Here is a 19,859-nt window from a genome sequence, read left to right on the forward strand (position 1 = left end):
GTATCGAGTCCACTTGCATTATAAAGCGCCTGAGCTGTTTTCTGCAAGCTCCTGTGAAACTCGGGGGTTTACAGACGAATTAGTTTAATTATAATTATATTTATCTTTAAAAAAAATTAAAATATGGGGGGTAAATTTAGGAGTCAATAAAGGATTAAACTATGGCCTAAATAAGACGGTACCTGTGGAAGTGTTGGGGTTTTTTGTTTGTTTTTTGTTTGTTTTTTATTTTAGACTTTAATGAAATGAAAACGTTAATTCATATGTTTTAACATTTTGTGTTTAAATCTTAGCTTAAATTTTAATGAAAAGGCGCTATTATATTGGACTTTGCGTCTCTTTGAGGGAGAAAAATGAAAGCGATGGGGAGAATGTTTTGTATTTCAGGAATTTATGGTTTTATTGCGTCTATAAATGTCGGAAATCCTCTCTGTCAGTGTAAAACACCAGAATACCGACTGAAAGAATACTTTAAAAAAATAACAACAAATCAAATCGGAAATGACTCGTTAGAAACAACAAGAAAAAAAGATGAATACGTTTTTAAGGCCCAAACGAGGGAAAGTTTCATTCTGAAGTTGGGCTGTTTCAAGTTTTTCTGACCTTAAAATCCGCCTCAGGATGGCAGTTAAGCTCATTCCCATCTTTGGCCAATTTGATCTGGAGGAATTTCTCCACATTTGGAGAGATTATAATAGTCTTAATGCAAATAATCTTCACGCCTGGAGCCTTTTTATTTTAGAAAAATAAGAAGACTCAATCACCCGCGTCTGCGGTTTGGAGATTACATGATTATTTTTTCCTGAAAGTGACACATTTGACAAAATGCAGGAGGAAGGACTGGAGCCAGATTCACTTCCTGTTATTCGATTTGAATTTTTGGGTACGCGAATAAGACCACTGCCGTGGTTAGAGATCAATAAGAAGCTACAAACCTTTCTCCAACCAGATGGATCAGAACCGAGAGCGCATCCTTCCCCGCAGACCACCCTCACACCTCCACATCTTGACCCGTTTCTACCATATTGACGCAAAATTTAAACATTTCATTCTTTGGGAGAAAATAAAGATGGCGGTGAGGAAAGCGCGTCCAAAGCACAAAAACGGCCGCTGTTTATGAAAATTTACAACTTTGCCTTGGAAGTTTACGACTCGCCTGGCTCGGGGATTGGTTGCTGAGGGGTCATGTGGACAGCAGGAATGGGAACTTATTTCCCATGAGGTTATATTGCAGCTGCTGTTTTCCAACCGCTCGTTCACTTAACACTTACTAACACAAGCTTTTTCTGGGCTCTTTGCATGTGCAGTGAGCGTTTGGAGTGTTGGTAAGAACAGCCGCTCGCGGTTTCGTGCGTAATTCCCCCCCTCTCCCTAAAGAAAAAACAAAAAGTAGGCGATGGAGGCTCTGCGCAATCCCTGCGCCGTGCGCGCCTCGTTAATGTGGCTGTACTTGTGTGGCTTTATGTTCGTGAAAATGAGGGATCACCACACTCCTGGAATAGTGGGATTACTTTCATGAAATCACTTAAGCAAAGTGGGGATTTTTTTTTCTTTGTGGGGCTGACAGGAAGCGAAGAGGAGCTGCTGCGGAGTGGCACCCACACTGGAAATGACGGATTATCAACAAAGGTAAGGGCACCATGTTTCTGATATTCCTGCTGGTGCTGCTGCTGCTGCTTCACTGTCACTGCAGGCCTGATGTTTACAAAGCTGGAAACGGGGAGATCTGTCTTTAAGAAAGGGAAATTACCCTCTCCAAAGCATTTTATTATTCCGCCTGCGCTGTTTGTGCTATTCACAACCAGTTGCTGCCCTCTCTGTTTAACCCCTGAGGTGCTGCAATTCCTTCACACGCCAAATATTTTCCCTAAAATGGTGAAAAAAGACTCTTTTGCCGAGTCTGAGGCCTGCTGGCGACTGGTGTTGTATAACCAGGTGGCTTCAGGCCAGGCAAGCTTGACTTTGATGATGATGATGATGGTGATGGTAAAGGGCCTGTGCTACAGCTGAGTCATGTTTTTCTTGGGGGTAAAAAACAAAAAGATCTCCGGCTACACGTTTTTCCACTCTGCTGATTGATTTATTCGGATTATTGTAATTCATTTTTGTGCTTTTATTCTGAAGAAATCGATTTATGCTGATATTGCGCACCGTGTCCTAGTTGTATCTTTTCGCCTTTCTGCTTTTTCCCCCCTCAAATTTTTGATGTAGCTTTAAACAAATATTCGCTCTGATGCATCCTCGTCCTGATTTTGCACAAAACGCGGAGTCAATAATCACCGCTCTTCTCTTTTATCGATTTATTTTCTATTTCCGGCGCCTCTGCAGGGTGTTCTGCGTCCTTTTTGATGCTGGGAGTTTATGGCTGAGGCCATAACGTGACGGGAAAACACGGGATTGCCTCTTTGTTAGTCAGTGTTTCTCCAAATGTCCAGCAGCTGTCCAGCACCGGGCTGCAGGGACTGCGGCCTGGCGGAGAGGCGCCAATCCAGCTAAAGATTAAGATTTGATTTCATCTCAATTCTGATCGAAATATTAAAATATAAAATGTTTTCAAAGCAGACATGACGCAAACAGAAAATCTGTGGGCCAAGGGCGCAAAATCAAAGACAAGAGGCGGATTATTCATTCCTGATTATTATTATTTTCCCTCCGTCTATGAAGCTCTTATACAATTTATGTGTTTTATACTCACGTTAGAATACTTTTAAAACTGCTTTTTTTCTGGGTTTTATTCAGAGTTATTGGCTTTTTTTTAAAGGGAAACTAACTGAACAGAAGGAAATAGAATAATTTATTATAAATGCATTTTCCTTCCTTTTTGAACGAAATTCTGCAAACTTTACATTTCGAAAAGCGACTTAGCTTCAGAATGGAAGCAAAATTTGTATTTTATTAATTATAACAATCAATCAATACGAGTTAAATGATGGACAGAGAAGAAAAACACAGAAGACTAATAACAGTCGCCTTAATTTCCCTCCTCGTTTGCTCTTAAATACAAATTAGTTCATGGGTGAAAACAAAGAAACGAAAAGCAGGCTCCAGGCACCTGAGACGTCTTTCAACCCTTCATACTTACCAGTTTTTTTTTCTAAGTGTGAAATTGTTGTCCACTTCATCATGGTGTGTTAACGTAATGATGATGATGATGATGATGATTATGATGATCCTGAGTGCCGGCGCGTGTCCTCCCCGCTGCTCTCTGCACGTCTTCGTGGACTTCAGTCAGTCAGGGTTGAATCAGGATGAGGTCTCACCTTCGAAGAGTGAAATATATGCATCACTGACGCAGGTTTCTTGCGTCCATGTGGATCAGTTGGTGCTCGTTTTAAAGGGTTTACTGGCAGAAGAGTTTTATTCCAGACTTTGTTGGCTTTAGTGAATTATTAAAGGAGATGGAAGTGAAGGTTAGAGGCTGAGCGAGACTCAGGCTGTGCGTAAATGTTTTGCTTTTTTGCACCGTGTGTTTGTGTGTGACAGAGTGTGGGAGAGAGGGGGCTGGATTGCATGAAACAGGGGTTATATTTAGGCTTTAAAAAAAGTATAAATATATTTCTATGAGTCTTCGCGTCTGTGTGAGCGTGTGCGCGAGCGACAAGCTCGAGCGCTTCATTTCGATTCACCGGGGACTCCTGCGCGCAACAAGAGCCCCCCATGGGTGCAATAGTGCAAGCACAGACGGCGGTGATTGGCCAGAGGTTGATCAGATGGTACACTTCCCCTCTGTATTCAGTGGCACCTCACAACCCCCCCTTTCAGCAAAAACCAAATCTCCGATAAAGTAATGGCAAAACCACTTGGACTATAAAAGACAACAAATCATATTCCTCCGGAGTATATACACCCCGTTGTCCACCCAATGAGTTCCTATTTTGTTAACTCAACTTTTCCCGTGTCTCTGCCGGGAGGACAGGACTCTCTCCTGGGTCAGATACCGCTTTATTCCTCGGGATACACCGATCCGTTAAGACACTACTCCAACGCGGCCACATATGGAGCAGCCAACATGCAGGAGAAGGTTTACCCGGCGTCTTACTACCAGCAGACGGGCGCAGCGGCCGCGGCCATCTACGGCCGGGCCGGCGGCGGAGCGCCCTGCGACTACAACCCGGTCGGGACTTTCTACAAGGACGCGGAGGGCTCGTGCGCTTTCTCGAGCCGCGAGGACCAGCCGCTGTTTGTCACTCAGGAGCATCAGCAGCGCAAAGCGGAGTGCCCGGAGCAAGCTGTCAGCATGAGCAGCAGCATCGACGACAAGTCGTCCACGCTGATCTACCCGTGGATGCAGAGGATGAACGCCTGCTCCGCCGGTGAGTACTCACGGCCGTTAGAAGAGGCTACCTGCCAGGTGTGGAAAGCCTTTCAGATCATTGCGAGCAGCACAGCGCGCGGAGACAGAGCCGAGCGGGAAGTTTGTGTTTTTGGCGATTGCACACGGAGATTCGTGCGCCTTCGGGGCTTTTGGCTACTACTACATCATCAGCACAACACAGGCACGGGCTGCATACCCGCGCGCACACACACACATTCACTACATTGCGCGCACGCACACGCACGAACTCAGTGGGCCTACACCACCCGAGCTTCAACCCAAGAGCTCCCAGCTCGCGTCACATGGCCCCTTTTTGGATTTTTTAACGCGCCTTTTGGCTAAAAAACTTAATTTAACGTCCCAAACACGAACAAAAAAATATGAATTTCACTGCAAATTAAAGGAGAAAACAAGCCTGCCTCTGACTGCACGTGCACAATGCGTGCTTTAGATGACACAAGAGAGCCAGTGCATCATTTATTATACAGAGACTGCGCTGTACTAATGACACTTTTCTGAAAGGCTTACTGTAACAGGCGCCATGTGGGAAGTTTAAGAGATATAATGGGACTACTATCGTAATATCACATATATATGTGAACATTTTTTTTAAACAAGATAAATCTGCACCTACAGAAAGGAGAAAATATAAACTAAAAACATACATTTTGATTTTTTTTCGGACTTTTGCGCAGAACGGTTTTATTTTGTTTATTTGTATTTACTTAATTATTTAATTTGGATGCATCACTGCACACAGTGAGTGCGTTTTCCTCCCACACTTAACATTTAATTATTAACACATGACTTCATTTTCATTGCAGGCCCGTTTGGCAGCAGCGGCCGCAGGGGCCGACAGACCTACACCCGCTACCAGACTCTGGAGCTGGAGAAGGAGTTCCACTTTAACCGCTACCTGACCAGGAGGCGCCGGATAGAGATCTCCCACGCCCTGTGCCTGACGGAGAGACAGATCAAAATCTGGTTTCAGAACCGCAGGATGAAGTGGAAAAAGGAGAACAAACTCCTCAACCCCTCAAAGACGCCCGAGGAGGAGGAACAGGCGGAGAAAAAGAGCTAAAAGGACACTTAAAATAAAATAAAATAAAATAAAAGGCATGTGTGTGTGTATGTGCACACTCCTGACATAAAAAACAATGTATTATTCCTTTGTAGATACAAAGTGCTGCCAAATCACATGTTAGAGACGTGTAGAGTTTATTCCAGTATCTGCACAGTGACTGTGTCCGCATTAGGTTAAAAATCAGAAACCAGGTCCTCCTCTGTTTGTCCTGTGTGTGCTCGTGCGTTTATTTAGGGGACTATGCAAAAAAAAAATAAATAAATAAATAAAAAAAACCCAAAAACAAATAAAATCAAATAATAATAAAAAAAAATCCGCCAAAATGTAAATAATTTTTAGTGTTTGGTTCATGTTGTTACCTCATGATCGTGTAGGCCTACTGAGTTCCTTTCTTTGTTTTAATGTTGATTTTATTTTGACATTAAAAGAGGAGTTTTCGTCCTTTTAACTGTACATCCTGTGGCTGTGGTCGCTCTGTGATAGTCTGTAGGCTTGTTTTGTGCCATTAAAAAAGAAGAAAAGAAAGAAATTTGTACAGATGTTACATGTTATTTATTGTTGTCTTCGATGCACATCTGGATATTGTGTGCAATATTTTGTTTAGGAAATTGTACATAGAAATAAAGGCTTTTTGATGTATATTGGAAATTCTGGTTGTCTATTATTATTATTTGTACGAATATTATCAGCAGTAGCGGTGCCATTAGTAGTTTTAGTAGTAATGGTAGTGGCTCAGCGTCTGCTCAGCTTCTTAAGCCACAATAAAATCATATAATATGGCGTAAAAGTGAAAATTTCCCCCTTTTTTTGGATACTTTTGGGTAAAGTGCGCGAGTTTGGCTGAGAGCTCGCTGTTTTGTGCTACCTGAGCCTTTTGTGGCCTGCGTTATTAGTGTTACATAAATGATGGATGACTCCGGGGGCCCTGACAGCGAGTCCCGGCGGGGTGCTACCGCAGCTGTCCGGAAGATGGCGCTCTCTGCCTGCGCGGCTCTCGGGGCGCAGCGGGGAGGCACCATTGACTGGAGCCCTAACGACCATTATTTCGTCATCATTTGTAACCATGGAGCATGAATTACCTCTTGAAGTCATCAGTGAGGATTTACGACTGGTCAACAAAGGCACGTGATTCCCGAACGCTCTCCCATATTTGGCCGCATACCTGGCAAAGTACAGTAGGGCTTCATTGCTTATAATTCATGATTGCATCCATAAATCGTGCAAGCACACAGGATTATAGCGACAAAGATCTACAAATCGAGGCTTTAAAAATCCAAGCAAATGAGCTCTTACTTTGTAAACTCGTTCTCAGGGCGCTATCCAAATGGCTCCGACTATCAGTTACTAAATTATGGGACTAACGGCGCTGTGAGCGGCTCCTTCAGAGACCCTGGCACCATGCACTCCGGGTCTTTCGGCTACAACTACAATGGCATGGACCTAACCGTGAACCGCACCAACACCGGCGGCCACTTCGGGGCTGTGAGGGAGGATGCCCGGGGATTTGGGGCGGACGCCCGCTACAGACAGACGCCCAACTGCTCGCTGTCGTCTCCAGACCCGGTGCCGCCGCCGCCGCCGTCGTGCGCCACAGCCAGCCGGGAGCAGCTGGAACTAAAAAGCCCCTCTCCTCCCTCTGACCGGAGCGCGACCTCGGGCGGCAGCAGCCTCAACAAAAGCAACAGCGCTCATTTCACGGAGATAGAGGACGCCACGGTCGCATCCGAGAGCGAGGAGGGCGCGCATAGCAGCGGCGGCGGAGGCGGCGGAGGCTCCTCCGGCACGGCACCGCGGGCGCAGCAGCAGCAGCAGCAGCAGCACCAGGAGCCCAACGCCACCTCCTCCACTCCCACAGCAAACGACTGCCAAACGCCACAAATATTCCCGTGGATGCGGAAGCTGCACATAAGCCATGGTAGATTTCCACCTCTCTTAATATTTAGTTTTGAAGGCTGTCACGCTGACGGTGTGCCATAAATCTGTCAGGTGTTGCATGAGTGCGCAGGCTGGCGTGGAAGGAAGAATTTAGAGGCAGAATCAGTAAGAGAAAAAAAATCTTTGTGGGGTTGTTTGCTTTAAATGCCGCTGGAGCCCGGAGGAGGTGTGGGGTGTAGTGAGCTGTGCTGGCCCAGAGCTGCAGAGGGAAGGCTGATTGTTGTGTTGTGTTATGTGTCGTGTTGGTTGCATGCTTCCACCCATTTCATGCTGTGTGACCCCCCCTCTCCGTCCATTAAATCACAGTGAAAAGCCCCCCCACATTAAAAAAAGGGAGAAAAGACAGAAAAGAAAGTGTAGTTGTTGGTGTGCAGTGCGGTTGCTAATTTTCTGGATTTTCTGTAAAATTGTAGATATGACTGGACCTGATGGGAAAAGGGCCCGAACTGCGTACACCCGCTACCAGACGCTAGAGCTGGAGAAAGAGTTTCACTTCAATAGGTACCTAACCAGACGGCGGAGGATAGAGATAGCCCACGCCCTGTGTCTTTCCGAAAGACAGATCAAAATCTGGTTTCAGAACCGCAGGATGAAGTGGAAGAAGGACAATAAACTGAAAAGCATGAGCCTCGTAACGGGAGGGAGCGCCTTCCACAACTGAATAACTTTTTGGTGGAGTTAAAAAAAAACACAGAAAGAAAGAAAAAAGAAAAACATAATAAGTTAAAAAAAAAAGAGAACCCATGAGTACTGTAAAGCTATTTAAAGCGCAGCACCTTCCAGCATGCCATTGTGATAGAAAAAGAAGTATTCTGTGGTCTTAAAATGCCATTTTTAGTTCACTGTTGTTGTAGCTTAGATGTGGAAAATAAGATGTAAATATCGCAGGGCTGGGGAGTTATCTGTCCATCTCTCCTCTCTCTTTCTGTCTCTTTCTGTCTTTCTCTTGAAGGTGTTTCAACTTGAGCTCTTTATTGTAACTTCTCCGCGGTCTAACAGGAGTAAATTCATTGTACAGTAAAAACAAAACAAAACACACGTTTAAAAAAAGGAAAAGAAAAGAAGAAGTTTCCAAACCACATGCTGCTCTTCATTGAATGTAATGTATTCCGGGGGCCATTCAAAGCGCTTTAGTGTAACTTTTACTGCTATTTTTGATGGTTAACTTGTGGCCAAGATCCATAAACTTTCAAGCCAATGTGTAGCTCTAGGATATTTTGTGCATCTGTTATTATTATTATTATTATAATTATTATTATTATTACCATTGTTTAGGACTAATTATGAGCAATGCAAATGTATTCAACCTGTCAATGTGATAAATTTTTAGTGCAAAGGGTTATTCTGTGGATAGGCAGTGATGTAAGCTTTTTTCTCCAATAAGCTTTTTGTATTTGTAAGTGAACTCATAGCGCTTGAAAATAAAGTTTCTCTCAATTGCTTTGAACGTGTCTCGACTGTCTCATCGATTAGAATAAAAACAGATTAGGTTTTTCTTTTTTAAAAAAAGGCAGGCCATATTTAAGTGGAGATGCGCAATTTTTTCTGTGTGCGTGCGTGTGTATGTGAGTGTGTGTGTGGCTGCTTTTCACCCGCATTTAACTTATTAATGATTAACCTGAAGGATTTGTTAAAATGTCCCACACACAAACAAGATTTCGGGTCAATTTTTGACGCATTGTTTTTGGCGCAGACACAGTGAAAAAGAAGACTTTTTAAACACTTACCTCTCTGCAGCGAGATGTTTGCCATGTGGGAAAATATGTTGCTGATAAAATCCACCTTTAAAAAAAAAGAGGGGGTAAAGCTTTGGCTTTACAGGTATATAGGCAAGGCTGAAGTTGGTAAAAATCCCCCTTACCAAAGATTGTATAGGCCTATATTACTTACAGACTGTGAAAAGTCACGTGAGGTCCATAAAGTTGGTTTTATGGTTTTGGGGAGTAGACAATGTACTATATAATTCACAACCTTGAATGAAAGTGACGGCTTAACTGCGTGGATGGGACTGCAAAGGCTGGACTGGGGAAGGAAGTGGTGTCCACTCATGTTTAGTTAGTTTAAGCTGCTGCGCGAAAACTTCCAATAACTGTTACGCATTAAAAGAGTGTGGCTGCTAAAATGTTATTTTAAAAACAGTCTAAATATTAAGATTTAATTGCGCAAATTTTAGTTCTGAGTTTGAGCCACAGAGCCACATTATTTGTCACTTTTATCATGAAAATCCTAAACGTTTTGCTGTTTGAACATCCTCATTTAGAGGCCCCTGTTTCTGCTCAGCGTGGACACATACTGGCCGATTTTCATACTTAAAAGAAAGTAATCCAAAGTTTCTTTTTCAAACACAAGCTGATTTTTTAGGAGGGAAAATAAAATCTCTTGAAGGCTAATGAGAAGCTTTATAGAGCTGCCATGCAAAAACGAACTTGAGCGAGGTCCTGGAGTGATTTATCCGAATCTGTCAAGTCACCGAGCGGCCAAAGGTGAAGTCTCGGACAACTCCGAGCTGGACACAGGCTTCACTGACTTTACATAAAGAAAAGCCAGGCTATGTGGGTCCTGGAGTGCATTGTCTGGCGGCCACTAATAAAACATAATGATATTATGTGCAGGAAAGCAAAAGACTGCAAGAGACTTCTGCAATATTTCCAAAAGTATTTCCAAACTCATTTCAGGTTTAAGAAAAAAAAAGAGTAAAAAAGTAGTGGTGGGCTATATGGGTCCCAGACATTTTCCACATATTCATAACTATTAAGTGGCAATTTAGCCAGCGTAATGAGTATTGCATATTGATAGGGGTAATCTGTACCCGGATCTCATGCATAATTCATGGCGGCGGGGATCATCGCTGGGTCAGGAGACGGTAGAGACTGCAGCCCGCAGATGCGTCAGGAGGAAGACTTTGCACTGTCACCACCGAGGCTCAGGAGCGCAATAACGCGGTGCTTTTGCACAGGAGAGAAGAGGCTTCAATGCTTATATTTCTCATATTTTTCACAGTTTATAATCAGGGTTTCAATCACTCCAAAGCAGCTGCGTAAAATTAACAGAATTCAGCTCCACTTTGCGCTTTTGTTTGCGAGAAAACTGAGTTTAAAAAATGTGGCGATGCACGCTGAGTTATATATCTCCTGTATACATTTACAGAATTTAGAATTTAGCACAAATATTGAAGTCTTAGTTTCAAAATCAGCAAATAGAAATATATATATATACATATAATGTTGTATACCTAATAATAGAGAGCGTAAACATAAGGAGTTTGTATTTATTTGCACATAAATGTTAAAATCAGCCAGTCACTGTGAACGACTTTAATCAAAATCATAAAATGCATGAAACCACCTTGAACATTTTTGTTTGTATGGGTGCTCAACATCTGGAAGGCTGTGTGTGACTTCACAGCTGCTGCCGTTTGTTTGTTTGTGTCCGTGAGGTCTCTGTAATAAGGCGGCTGTGCCAGCAGAGGGCGCCTCAGACCGAGCAGGCTGATGATGGATGAGGTTTCTTTCTGGGGTTTTTGCCTCCAGCTCGAGCTCTTATCATCGGGGGCGTGTAAGTTACAGAGAAGAACAGAGAAAAAGACGAGCTTTGTTTATCTGTTATTTCTTTCGGTTTGATCAGGTCGAGTGGAGGGAAACACATTTAATCCTGCGCGCTCTGGGAGTGAAGCTGCTTTTTGATTTAAAAATAATAATAATAATAAAAGGTTGGGTTCATTTTTCTTTACGTTATCTGGAGAGGCAATAATCAGACTGACTTCATGTACTTTGTACTAGAGTATTTCTACTTTGTGTTATGCTCTAATCTGTATTCCATGTTATTCCAAAGGTGTTGAGGCCTTTTTACTGCACCATTTTTATCTGTATTTAAGATCCCAAACATTTTATAAAGTTTTATAAGGTGTTTTAAAAATTACTTTCTTAATGTGAAACTTCTCCTTTGTTTTTAGTTTAAATAACTTTTTAAAGCTCAAACCTGTTAAATTATTTTACATTTTACAGCAAAATAAGAAAAAAAAGCTTCTTTTTCTTTCTTTTTCTGCCGTTAATAACCCCATGGCCTCTCATGCTTATCTTATGACCCCTCTGAGGTCACACAATAACCTTCAATTAGGAAACACTGCCCTAAGCCAGCTGTGTGTCATGTAGTTACACATTTTAAGATGCTTTAATGCCAGCTGATGACCTTGCAGGATTTCTAGGGGTGAGTTCAAACTTCTAATGGAGGACTTTTTGTAATCTTTTGGTATTTACTCTGATTTGAGTGTCTGAGTTTCTCAAAGAGGAATCTGTAGCCTCTGACGGTGAAGTGCATTCAAATGCTCACAATGTTTAAGTCTTACTTCTTATTAGAGAAAGACAGCCATGAGGTCACTGCAGCTGTAAAACATTTGCCCAAACTCAAACCTCTGTGGGCATGTTTTACAAAAATGTTTAGAGTTGGTGGTTTTCTAGCTAATAGTTAATAAATCATTAAGTTACGCTTATAGATTTATTATAAACCATAAATAATAACGTTTGGGTGTTAGGGCTGTAGAAGCTTCTTCGGGCTGGTTATAAGAACTGAGTGGATATTTTTTAGAAACTCCCTGCAGATGGTACGGACACAACATCCATTTAGTAACAACTTGTTAGCGTGTATAACTGTAGACCTACCATCAGAACCCATTTAATAATAACTCATTAACATTTATATCTCCAGACCTGATTCATCAAATCCTTTATTATTTGCACATTTCCATCTATAGTTTTTGGCAGTTAAACACATTTATTAATGAGTAAAGAAACCCTTATAACTCCAGGTGCTGTAGTCAATACTCCTTATTAACTTATATAATCACAAATACATTTAAAAATAACTTTTTTTTAGTGATTTACCTCCTTTTTTAATGACTTATTACTTAGTATTGTTACTTTGAAACATCAATAAGTGCAGATTTGGTCACTTGGTGATCTGAGCGGGTTATCAAAACACCATAACAATGACTTATTCACATTCATGACTGCATGTGTTTGCTTTCAATGAATCTTAATAACCTTTTTATGTTTATAACTGGATACCTGATGTAATAAACCCCTAAGTGTTTGCATATTTCCATTTATAATCACATTCTTTGTGGTTTAACACCTTTATTAATGACACATGAACACTTATAACTGCAGGTATTGTGGTTAATGCTCCTTACTAATGACATTGTTGTTATTTTACTCCTTTAAAAAACGTATTAAGGTGTATACCTGCAGATTTTTTAACTAAAAGTATTTTAATAATGTAGTAACATAAAGTGTTGTTATGTCCAACCTTCTTCTAACGATAGCGTTCATCATTTAAAAGCTCAAACTTCTGTCTAATTTATATATATCCTCAGAACGGGTTATTATGAGCCCATATTAATGACTTATTAACTTTTATATCTGTTTTTAATGACTCGGTTGAGTGTGTAACGTGTTGTATCATACCACTTGTCTCAATATTCTTATTATTGCAATTTTTATTATTTAAAAAAAATTGAAAACATCTTATTCATGTCTTAATAACAGCTGCTGGTATTTGCATTCAGCAAATTCTAATAACCTTTTTAAAACTGGAAAGCTGAGACATTAAACCCCTTATTAATTTCTCATTTGCATTTATAATTCAATTCTTGGAAATTAACCTACCCCATCAACGAGATATAAACAGTTACAACTTCAGATTTTCATGCAGTAATAACTTATTGGCATTAATAGCAATAAACTTTATTTTCAAACTTTATATTAAAACTATTCTCATCTATAAATGAATTTATAAGTTCTGAACTAAAGACTTATTTTTGTGCATAAATTCCAGCAACATGCGTTGACCTTTATAAATCTACAAACATGTTGATGTTGTTGTTGTTGTTGTTTTTAAAAACAAATAAATAATAATAATGACATATCTGGCTGTCAGCTGAATGACTTGTTGATAATTAAATCTTTATCAGTAAGTCAGTAACATTAATAATTGCAGACTGCATGTATTACATTTCCTGTAATTGAAGACTTTGTGGTTTAAACACTTCCAGTATTACTATAACTAAATATTTTATAAATGAAGCCTTTTATCAATAGCTTGTTAACCAAATTTTCATCTTTATCTAATTAACCTGCAATTAATTGTACAGTAGTTTTTTTTTATTGCAACCTTTTATTAATAAGTTACTAATATTAAAAACTGCAGACTGCATGTATTAATCCTCTTTATTTGTGACTTATTAACATTTAACATGCTGCTCCATGTCTGAAACATTTGATAAATTACTTGTTAATGACTTATTAAAATCTATGAAGTATTTAATGTGGCTTTAATAGCGTGTTACATACATGACATACATAGATTTCCAGCATGCGATAGGGATAAACATCATAGACCCAGGGGGTTTTTCACAATCTGGCTTTTTTTTTTCTTATTGATGACTTAAACAGGTCAATAATATTTATTAATCACTAATGAAGCCTTTAGTATAACTTATGAAGGGTTTTTTTTTAATTAAAAATTGCTGAATGTCCAGAAATATCCAGTGTCACGGTTCACAAAGTGAAAAGATCATGTTTAGATCTGATTTTTAAATTAGCTGACTTCATTCTTCCAGGCTTTTGTCCAAACGCCCGCAGACGGAGGATCTGTCACCTATATCCACCCTGTAGATCCGAATTTGTGTAAATACAGCAGCAGCCACAAATTCGCATCTTGGGGAGTATGTAGATGATGACACATCACCTAGAAGGGAAGAAAAACATTCGTCCAGAAGACAAGAAAATTCCTTTGTTTGTGTATCAGTGCAACATGAGCGCTACATTTGATATTTCGTGCTGGTGTGTGTGATTTTTTTTTTTCTTTAGAGCTGCAGGCCTTCTGCACAGTTTGGCTGGCTGTTTTCTCTCCTCTTTCCTCCCTTTTAGCGCCTCATTGTTGGGGAGGGTGGAGGGTAAAGAATATGACATCTGGGAAAGTTGCCGGACGAGCCTTGAATGTGGGCATTGTTCCGCACATCATTTGTCACGTCTCCTTTTCACTGCCACTGTCCGTATAGTCAAGGAGGAGTTGTAGTTTGCAGCCAGGGGGAAATGTGAGGAGGAGGACCTCAAACAAACATTTCCAACGGACCTGACTGGATGGAGAAGCCGGCCTGGTTGAGGAAAAGCATGAGGCACCGGAGAAGGAAAAAAGTAAGTTCACCAAAGTTGGATTTTACGCACTCGCAGTGTGAGTTTGATTAAAGTTTTCGGGAGTAACGCGGTTATATTTAGCATTTCTAAGCAGCAAAGGCAACAAATGAATCAAAGGCGAAGACAGGAGGAGCTTTATTAATGCACATTATTTTTAAAAATCCTCCCGTAAAGACACATTATATATTGCGTAACATCTGTTCAGCCTGCGCTGTGCAGCTGTTGACAATTACCCAAACAAACACTTATACATATATATCTGCTGTTTGTTTACTGCTTATAGATGCCAAACAACATTTTTAAATCACGGTTATTTATGAGTATTTGTTTGGTTATCGACTCGCTCGTGTTGCCTGCGTGGGGAATCAAGCCTCTGCCACCGCCGATTCAAGAGAATTAATTCGGAGCAATAAATCCCCTCCTCTGCGCACACGTGGTTCCTGCAGCTAATTGACAGGAGCGGTTGCAGTGCGCTGCATTTGTCAGCAGGCCTGCAGACTGAGTGGAGGGCGGCTGGAGGTGGAGGTGGTGGGGGTATGTGGAGGGTGTGTGTTTGTGTGTGTCCATCAAACACCAGACAGAAGAAGAAGAAGAGAGAGAAGACGATGAGGAAGATCGCGAGTGATGGGCGTAAAGTGCAGCTCGGGGATGTTGTCATACATGAGTGATAACGACATTCCACGAGGATCAAACCTATTTGTATTTATATTTATTGTGCATGCGTTATTCAGTGGAAACTGACTTATCAGGTCAGTCCATCTGCACCTCCACCCCCAACACACACACACACACACACACACACACACACACACACACACACACACACACACACACACACACACAGCCTCCACGTCTCATATATCAGAGGGCAGTTTTTGTCTAAACAGCGCACTTATTGCTGATTTTTCTTTGTGTGTTTATGGCGCTTTTTATAGGCTCTCAGGAGGATTTATGTTTATATGCGCACCTGTGTGCACCTGCAGTGCTTTACTCAAGTATTTCTGTCTACTTTCACTACATTTCAAAAGCAAATATTTGCTATTGTTTCTCTGATAACTTTGCAGAATAACAATAATTGTGTTAATGCATCCTATTAACAGAATAAAAAACTTTTTTTATTGTGCTATAACCATATGTGTAACATTAAACTAATGCTTGCACGTTAATGCACCATCAGTTATAATCCGGTATTTTTTTCTTCCTATGCCATCAGAATGATTTTTGTCTTTGAAATTCTGTTTGATAATGAGACGATAGTTCTAACAGACATAATCTTTTCTTTCTCAAAGGCACACATTAGGGTTAGACCTTACTTTGGGCACCTTTGAGGGTAATACTTTGCACTTTAGCACAAAGGGGTTAAGCAGGGTAGCTGCATGCTAGTTGTTAAGCAGTTATGGCTGAGGACTAAATCTCAGAAATTCAGTGCCACACAAATTGCAGCTTCGACTGATGGGAATGTCTTAGCACAAAGGCAGCTTGTAGTTGAACCTTCCAGGGCTATAAGCTACATCTGGTCGGATTCATCAGCATACATGGAGAGCTGTACAGCTGTTCAAGCAGACGGTACTCGGCAGACTTTCAGCGCTGACCAAAGCCACAAAAAAACAAAAGAAAAAACCTACGTGTGGGGCACAGAGAATGTTTTGCAAGACTGAAATTTTGATAACTAACTTATTATCAAAATTTCAGCCGGGATAGGCTCAAGACCCTGAATTGGAGAAGCAGGCGAAAATTAAACTTAAACAAAATAAACCAAAACTAATCAGGTTAAAGATATGGAGCTGATAGTGTGAAGGGCAAGTGTGATATTTCATTCAAGTGCATTTAATCATCTGTGACTCTCAGCATGCATGGATCAACACATTTCCTGGTAAACTAGAGCCAATCAAAATGTGGAAAATGGTGGTGGTGGTGGTGAGGGGGGTGGGGGTGGGTCATCTCTTCTGCAGGTCTGCATGTTTTTAACGTTTTGGAGCAAACACAACACGTCACGCTTTTTTCTCCGTCTGCTAAATTCCACTTTTAACGTTTATTTTAATTCAGTCTTTGTTCAATCAGTAAAATGCGACTCGTGGAGCATAAATCTGGTTTCTCAGAGCGCTCTGGCCAAATATAGGAAGCAGTTTAATCAACGGTGATTGCACAAAATAACTGCACCAGTGTGCGTGAGGTAAATCAGACCTTTTGGACAGAAGGCCCACGGCTGCCATGAGACATTTTTGTGGCACGCATCAAAGATCAAAGACGCCCATTTGCATTAATTAACGCCACTGAGTTAAATATTACCCTCAATAGCCAATCAAAGAGATCGAGCAAAACGTGAAGACGAGAGATCAAAGCACCGCCAATCGATCCGCTGCAGCGGTCACCAAAAACCAAAGCCAGCACAAGCCAGGCCTCGTTACAAGATTTTCTTTTCTTTTTTTAATGGATGCTGCTGTGCTGACCGCGTTCTGTCTCCACTTTGGTGCTTTGAAATGAACCTCTCTGATCTATCTTTTAAATTAAGGAAGAAAGGATCCATTACGCAAAGAATGCATTTGGTATAAAGACTAAACACTGATAGCTTTCTTTGGCTGAGTAATTTACGGCATCTCTGGCATCGGTCCTGAACTGGATGTCTGAATTTATTGTTACAGCAGCTGGACGACTTCCCAGGATTGTTTAAACAAGACGTGGCTGCCTGTGTGTTCATAGAAGTGTGATTTCTCTGCGCCCCGAAAGCTTCGCGGTGAAATTAAAAACTGGTAGCCTTTGGGTGTTTTTAATGCATGACAGTAGTGGTGGTGGTGGAGGTGGGAAGCATCTCCCTAACAGGCCATTTTCTTTATCTAAATCTACTTCAAATCGACTTCAGTGCCAAAAATATTTCAGCTCCCTCTGCCCTCTGCTGAGCCAACTTAATGTTTCTGGGTTTTCATTCTGCTCTAATTGCCGCAGAAACGTAGAGGAAGTCAATTTGCCATATAGAAAGACGTAAAAATCCCCTTTCTTATCTTTATCGCAGGCCTATTACCATACATGAAACTGAGCCTGCACGATCAGCAGAAAGGCTTCCTTTTTACGCGCACACACAGACACACACACATCCACACACACACACGCCGATCCTGTGTGCAGAAATGCAACGCAGGGCGGTCTGCAGCTGCAGAAACACTGTCCACTCCTTCACCACTCAAAGCCACGTCGCGTGCACCTTAACGCACGAGAGCCGCGTGCTTCTGCTGGGATTATTCACTAATCCGGGAGGTTTTCCAAAGGTGAGAGGAGCCGGTGTGTTTTGTTTGCGTGCAGGATTGTTTCAGCAGCGGAATGAATGTAGGTTGTGAAGGTAAGGCAGCCGAGCTGTTGTGCCGCGGACTGGGTTATGTGTCTTTATGATTTACGAGCCCGACTCCAGCCGCGGTTCAACCAGAGTTCATAAAGCTGCATGCCTCCAGTCTTATTCTCCCTCTCTCCCTTGCTCACTCCCTCTCCTCGTCCTTAAAACTGCGCCTTTAATAATTTCATTCTCTTTAATTTTGGAAGAAAAGTGAATTAAATTTAATTGCCCGAGAAGATGCGCACAAACCAGCCGCTGCGCACAAAGCACTTTTCTTTTATTTTGCGTTTAATTGATGGATTTTTCTTAGCAAACTGTGATGTAACGTTTAATTTTTTCCCCCTTAAAAAATGCCCAACGCAGGGCTATCCATTAACTGAACAAAGGCTGCTATTTATTAGCAGTCATACAGGCCTAATTTAATTTCCCGCTGCACCACTGAAAGCATGAATAAAAACACTGTTATTTGCTATATTTGTATTTAATGTATGGTTTTATATTTTAGCTATTTATATCTGTCAATTAGTATTTTTTTTTCTTGCCCTGAATCTGAATCAAACAAAAGACTGCCTCCAATAAAGCTGCCCCTTTAATACTCTGCAATCCTTATATATTGCTTATGCTACTTACATAATTAAATGACAATAAAAGGAATTTGTAGGCCACTGAGGTCCATATTAATTGCAAAGGGTGAACAAGAGGATAATAATTGAATTTCTGCAGAGATTTTACAGGATTATCCTCCTCTTGGTGTGTTTTTTTTTTCTTTCTTTCTCCAGCACACTCTTCATTCTGCGTCGCCTCTCTGGCTTGGAGAGGCTTGCTATTCATGTCAGCATACTATTGAGTTGATAAGATGGATCATTTAGTCTCCTCCCTGATTCTGTCTCCGTCTTTTTTCTTTTTTTGCTGGATCGTCTCAGGCCAAGAAGCCCTCTGTGGAAACCTGCCATGTGACATTTGGCTGCCAGCGCTTCGCCACAAGGTCAAAAAGGGAGGGGAGGAGAGGAGGGGGAGGAGGAGACCCTGTGCACGTTTAATGGAAATGCAGAAAACCAGCAGCGCTTCACACAGCATCCACCATCATCACCATCACCACCGTGACCTCTTCAGCGAGTCTCCGGATGGTGTGAGCGGCTTTGAGTGTGCTCCTCAGCAGCAAGTGGAGGCGTCTGAGCATGGCACGTTTCCCCGGAGGTCAAAGCAGCAAAACCCAAAGTTTGCAATGAGCAGAAAGATTTTCCCCTGGATGAAAGAGTCCAGACACTCAAATCAGAAACCCGGGAGGAGAGTCGCAGGTCTGTATGACATAAACCAGCAGCAGCAGAGGATTTTAAATGAAGCCGTTTCCAATCATTTTCCCTTCAACGTAGCTCCTAATGTAGCGTATATTCCCTGCAGTTCAGCATTAAAGCTGCAATCAGGCATGCGAGGGGAAGGCCCTGGCTCAGGATTTAGGATGACATTTGTTTTAAGAATAAAACACACCAAGCAATATAATTTAATTTCACATGTCATGTTTATTACATAGAAAAATATTCAGATTTAATCGATTTTGGGGGGACAGACGAAGCCGAGAGTAACAGGACACAGACAGAATGACTCATCAGCGCAGAAATGCTGCTTATTAAAACAGGAAACACACAGATATAGATGGCCCTCCTTCATTTAAACTCACGTTTTTATTCTTTGCAATTATCTTCCACTTTAAATACAGTTTCTCTGAACCTAAATCAGAGACTTTCATGATTTATGACAGAAAAAATATTTAAATAAAAGGCATAAGACAGTCAAATGTCCAGTATCAACTGACTTACCGAATTTCCCAGAGGAACCCACCCGAGGGATTAATAAAGTTTTATCTTATCTTATCTTATCTTACTTATTTGACATCAGACACACATAAACCAAACGAGAACGAGCCTGGACAGCACTTCTTCTTGTATATAAAAATGTATTTTTATATTTGGGTTTCATTTAGTAAATCACTAAACGCATATGAAATTG

At 41.3% G+C, this 19,859-nt stretch overlaps 3 protein-coding genes across 7 annotated transcripts in view; all 3 read left to right on the forward strand.

Moving 5' to 3' along the window:
• The first annotated feature begins 1,515 nt into the window (after window positions 1-1,515).
• Window positions 1,516-6,312, forward strand: hoxb6b (homeobox B6b). Of its 3 annotated transcripts, XM_005913708.3 has the most exons (3): window positions 1,516-1,629; window positions 3,917-4,313; window positions 5,140-6,312. In XM_005913708.3, the coding sequence occupies exons 1-3, from the start codon at window positions 1,516-1,518 to the stop codon at window positions 5,394-5,396; spliced, it is 768 nt and encodes a 255-aa protein (XP_005913770.1). In that variant the 3' UTR covers window positions 5,397-6,312. The 3 variants fall into 3 exon arrangements, with proteins under 3 accessions (XP_005913770.1, XP_042079482.1, XP_005913771.1); XM_042223548.1 differs by lacking the exon at window positions 5,140-6,312 and having other exon boundaries at window positions 3,917-5,133; XM_005913709.3 differs by lacking the exon at window positions 1,516-1,629 and having other exon boundaries at window positions 3,045-4,313; window positions 5,140-6,058.
• Window positions 6,313-6,509: 197 nt separating this feature from the next.
• On the forward strand, window positions 6,510-11,272 carry hoxb5b (homeobox B5b). The gene is made up of 2 exons (XM_005913710.3): window positions 6,510-7,314; window positions 7,748-11,272. Exons 1-2 carry the CDS (start codon window positions 6,681-6,683, stop codon window positions 7,993-7,995), a joined length of 882 nt encoding a protein of 293 aa, XP_005913772.1. The 5' UTR covers window positions 6,510-6,680; the 3' UTR covers window positions 7,996-11,272.
• Window positions 11,273-11,282: 10 nt separating this feature from the next.
• The window catches only part of LOC102290746 (homeobox protein Hox-D3), a 9,878-nt gene continuing 1,301 nt past the window's right edge, over window positions 11,283-19,859 (forward strand). Inside the window, exons 1-2 of one of the 3 annotated variants that reach the window (XM_005913711.3) lie at window positions 11,283-14,527; window positions 18,776-19,150. In XM_005913711.3, coding sequence (XP_005913773.1) covers window positions 18,892-19,150 — 259 coding nt within the window. In that variant the 5' untranslated portion in view covers window positions 11,283-14,527; window positions 18,776-18,891. The other 2 variants (XM_005913712.3, XM_042223533.1) reach the window with 2 other exon arrangements.

This window comes from Haplochromis burtoni, unplaced genomic scaffold (genome assembly GCF_018398535.1).
Source record: "Haplochromis burtoni strain Fernald_Lab_line unplaced genomic scaffold, NCSU_Asbu1 Contig_6, whole genome shotgun sequence".
NCBI lineage: Eukaryota > Metazoa > Chordata > Actinopteri > Cichliformes > Cichlidae > Haplochromis > Haplochromis burtoni.

What these genes read in the sequence shown, in the direction of transcription:
- hoxb5b (XM_005913710.3), top strand. Translation starts at nt 6,681, where the DNA reads ATGAGCTCTTACTTTGTAAACTCGTTCTCAGGGCGCTATCCAAATGGC. An exon ending in GAAGCTGCACATAAGCCATG is followed by an intron (nt 7,315 to 7,747) that starts GTAGATTTCCAC and finishes GTAAAATTGTAG; the next exon opens with ATATGACTGGACCTGATGGG.
- hoxb6b (XM_042223548.1), top strand. Translation starts at nt 1,516, where the DNA reads ATGAAATCACTTAAGCAAAGTGGGGATTTTTTTTTCTTTGTGGGGCTG. An exon ending in ATGACGGATTATCAACAAAG is followed by an intron (nt 1,630 to 3,916) that starts GTAAGGGCACCA and finishes CCGGGAGGACAG; the next exon opens with GACTCTCTCCTGGGTCAGAT.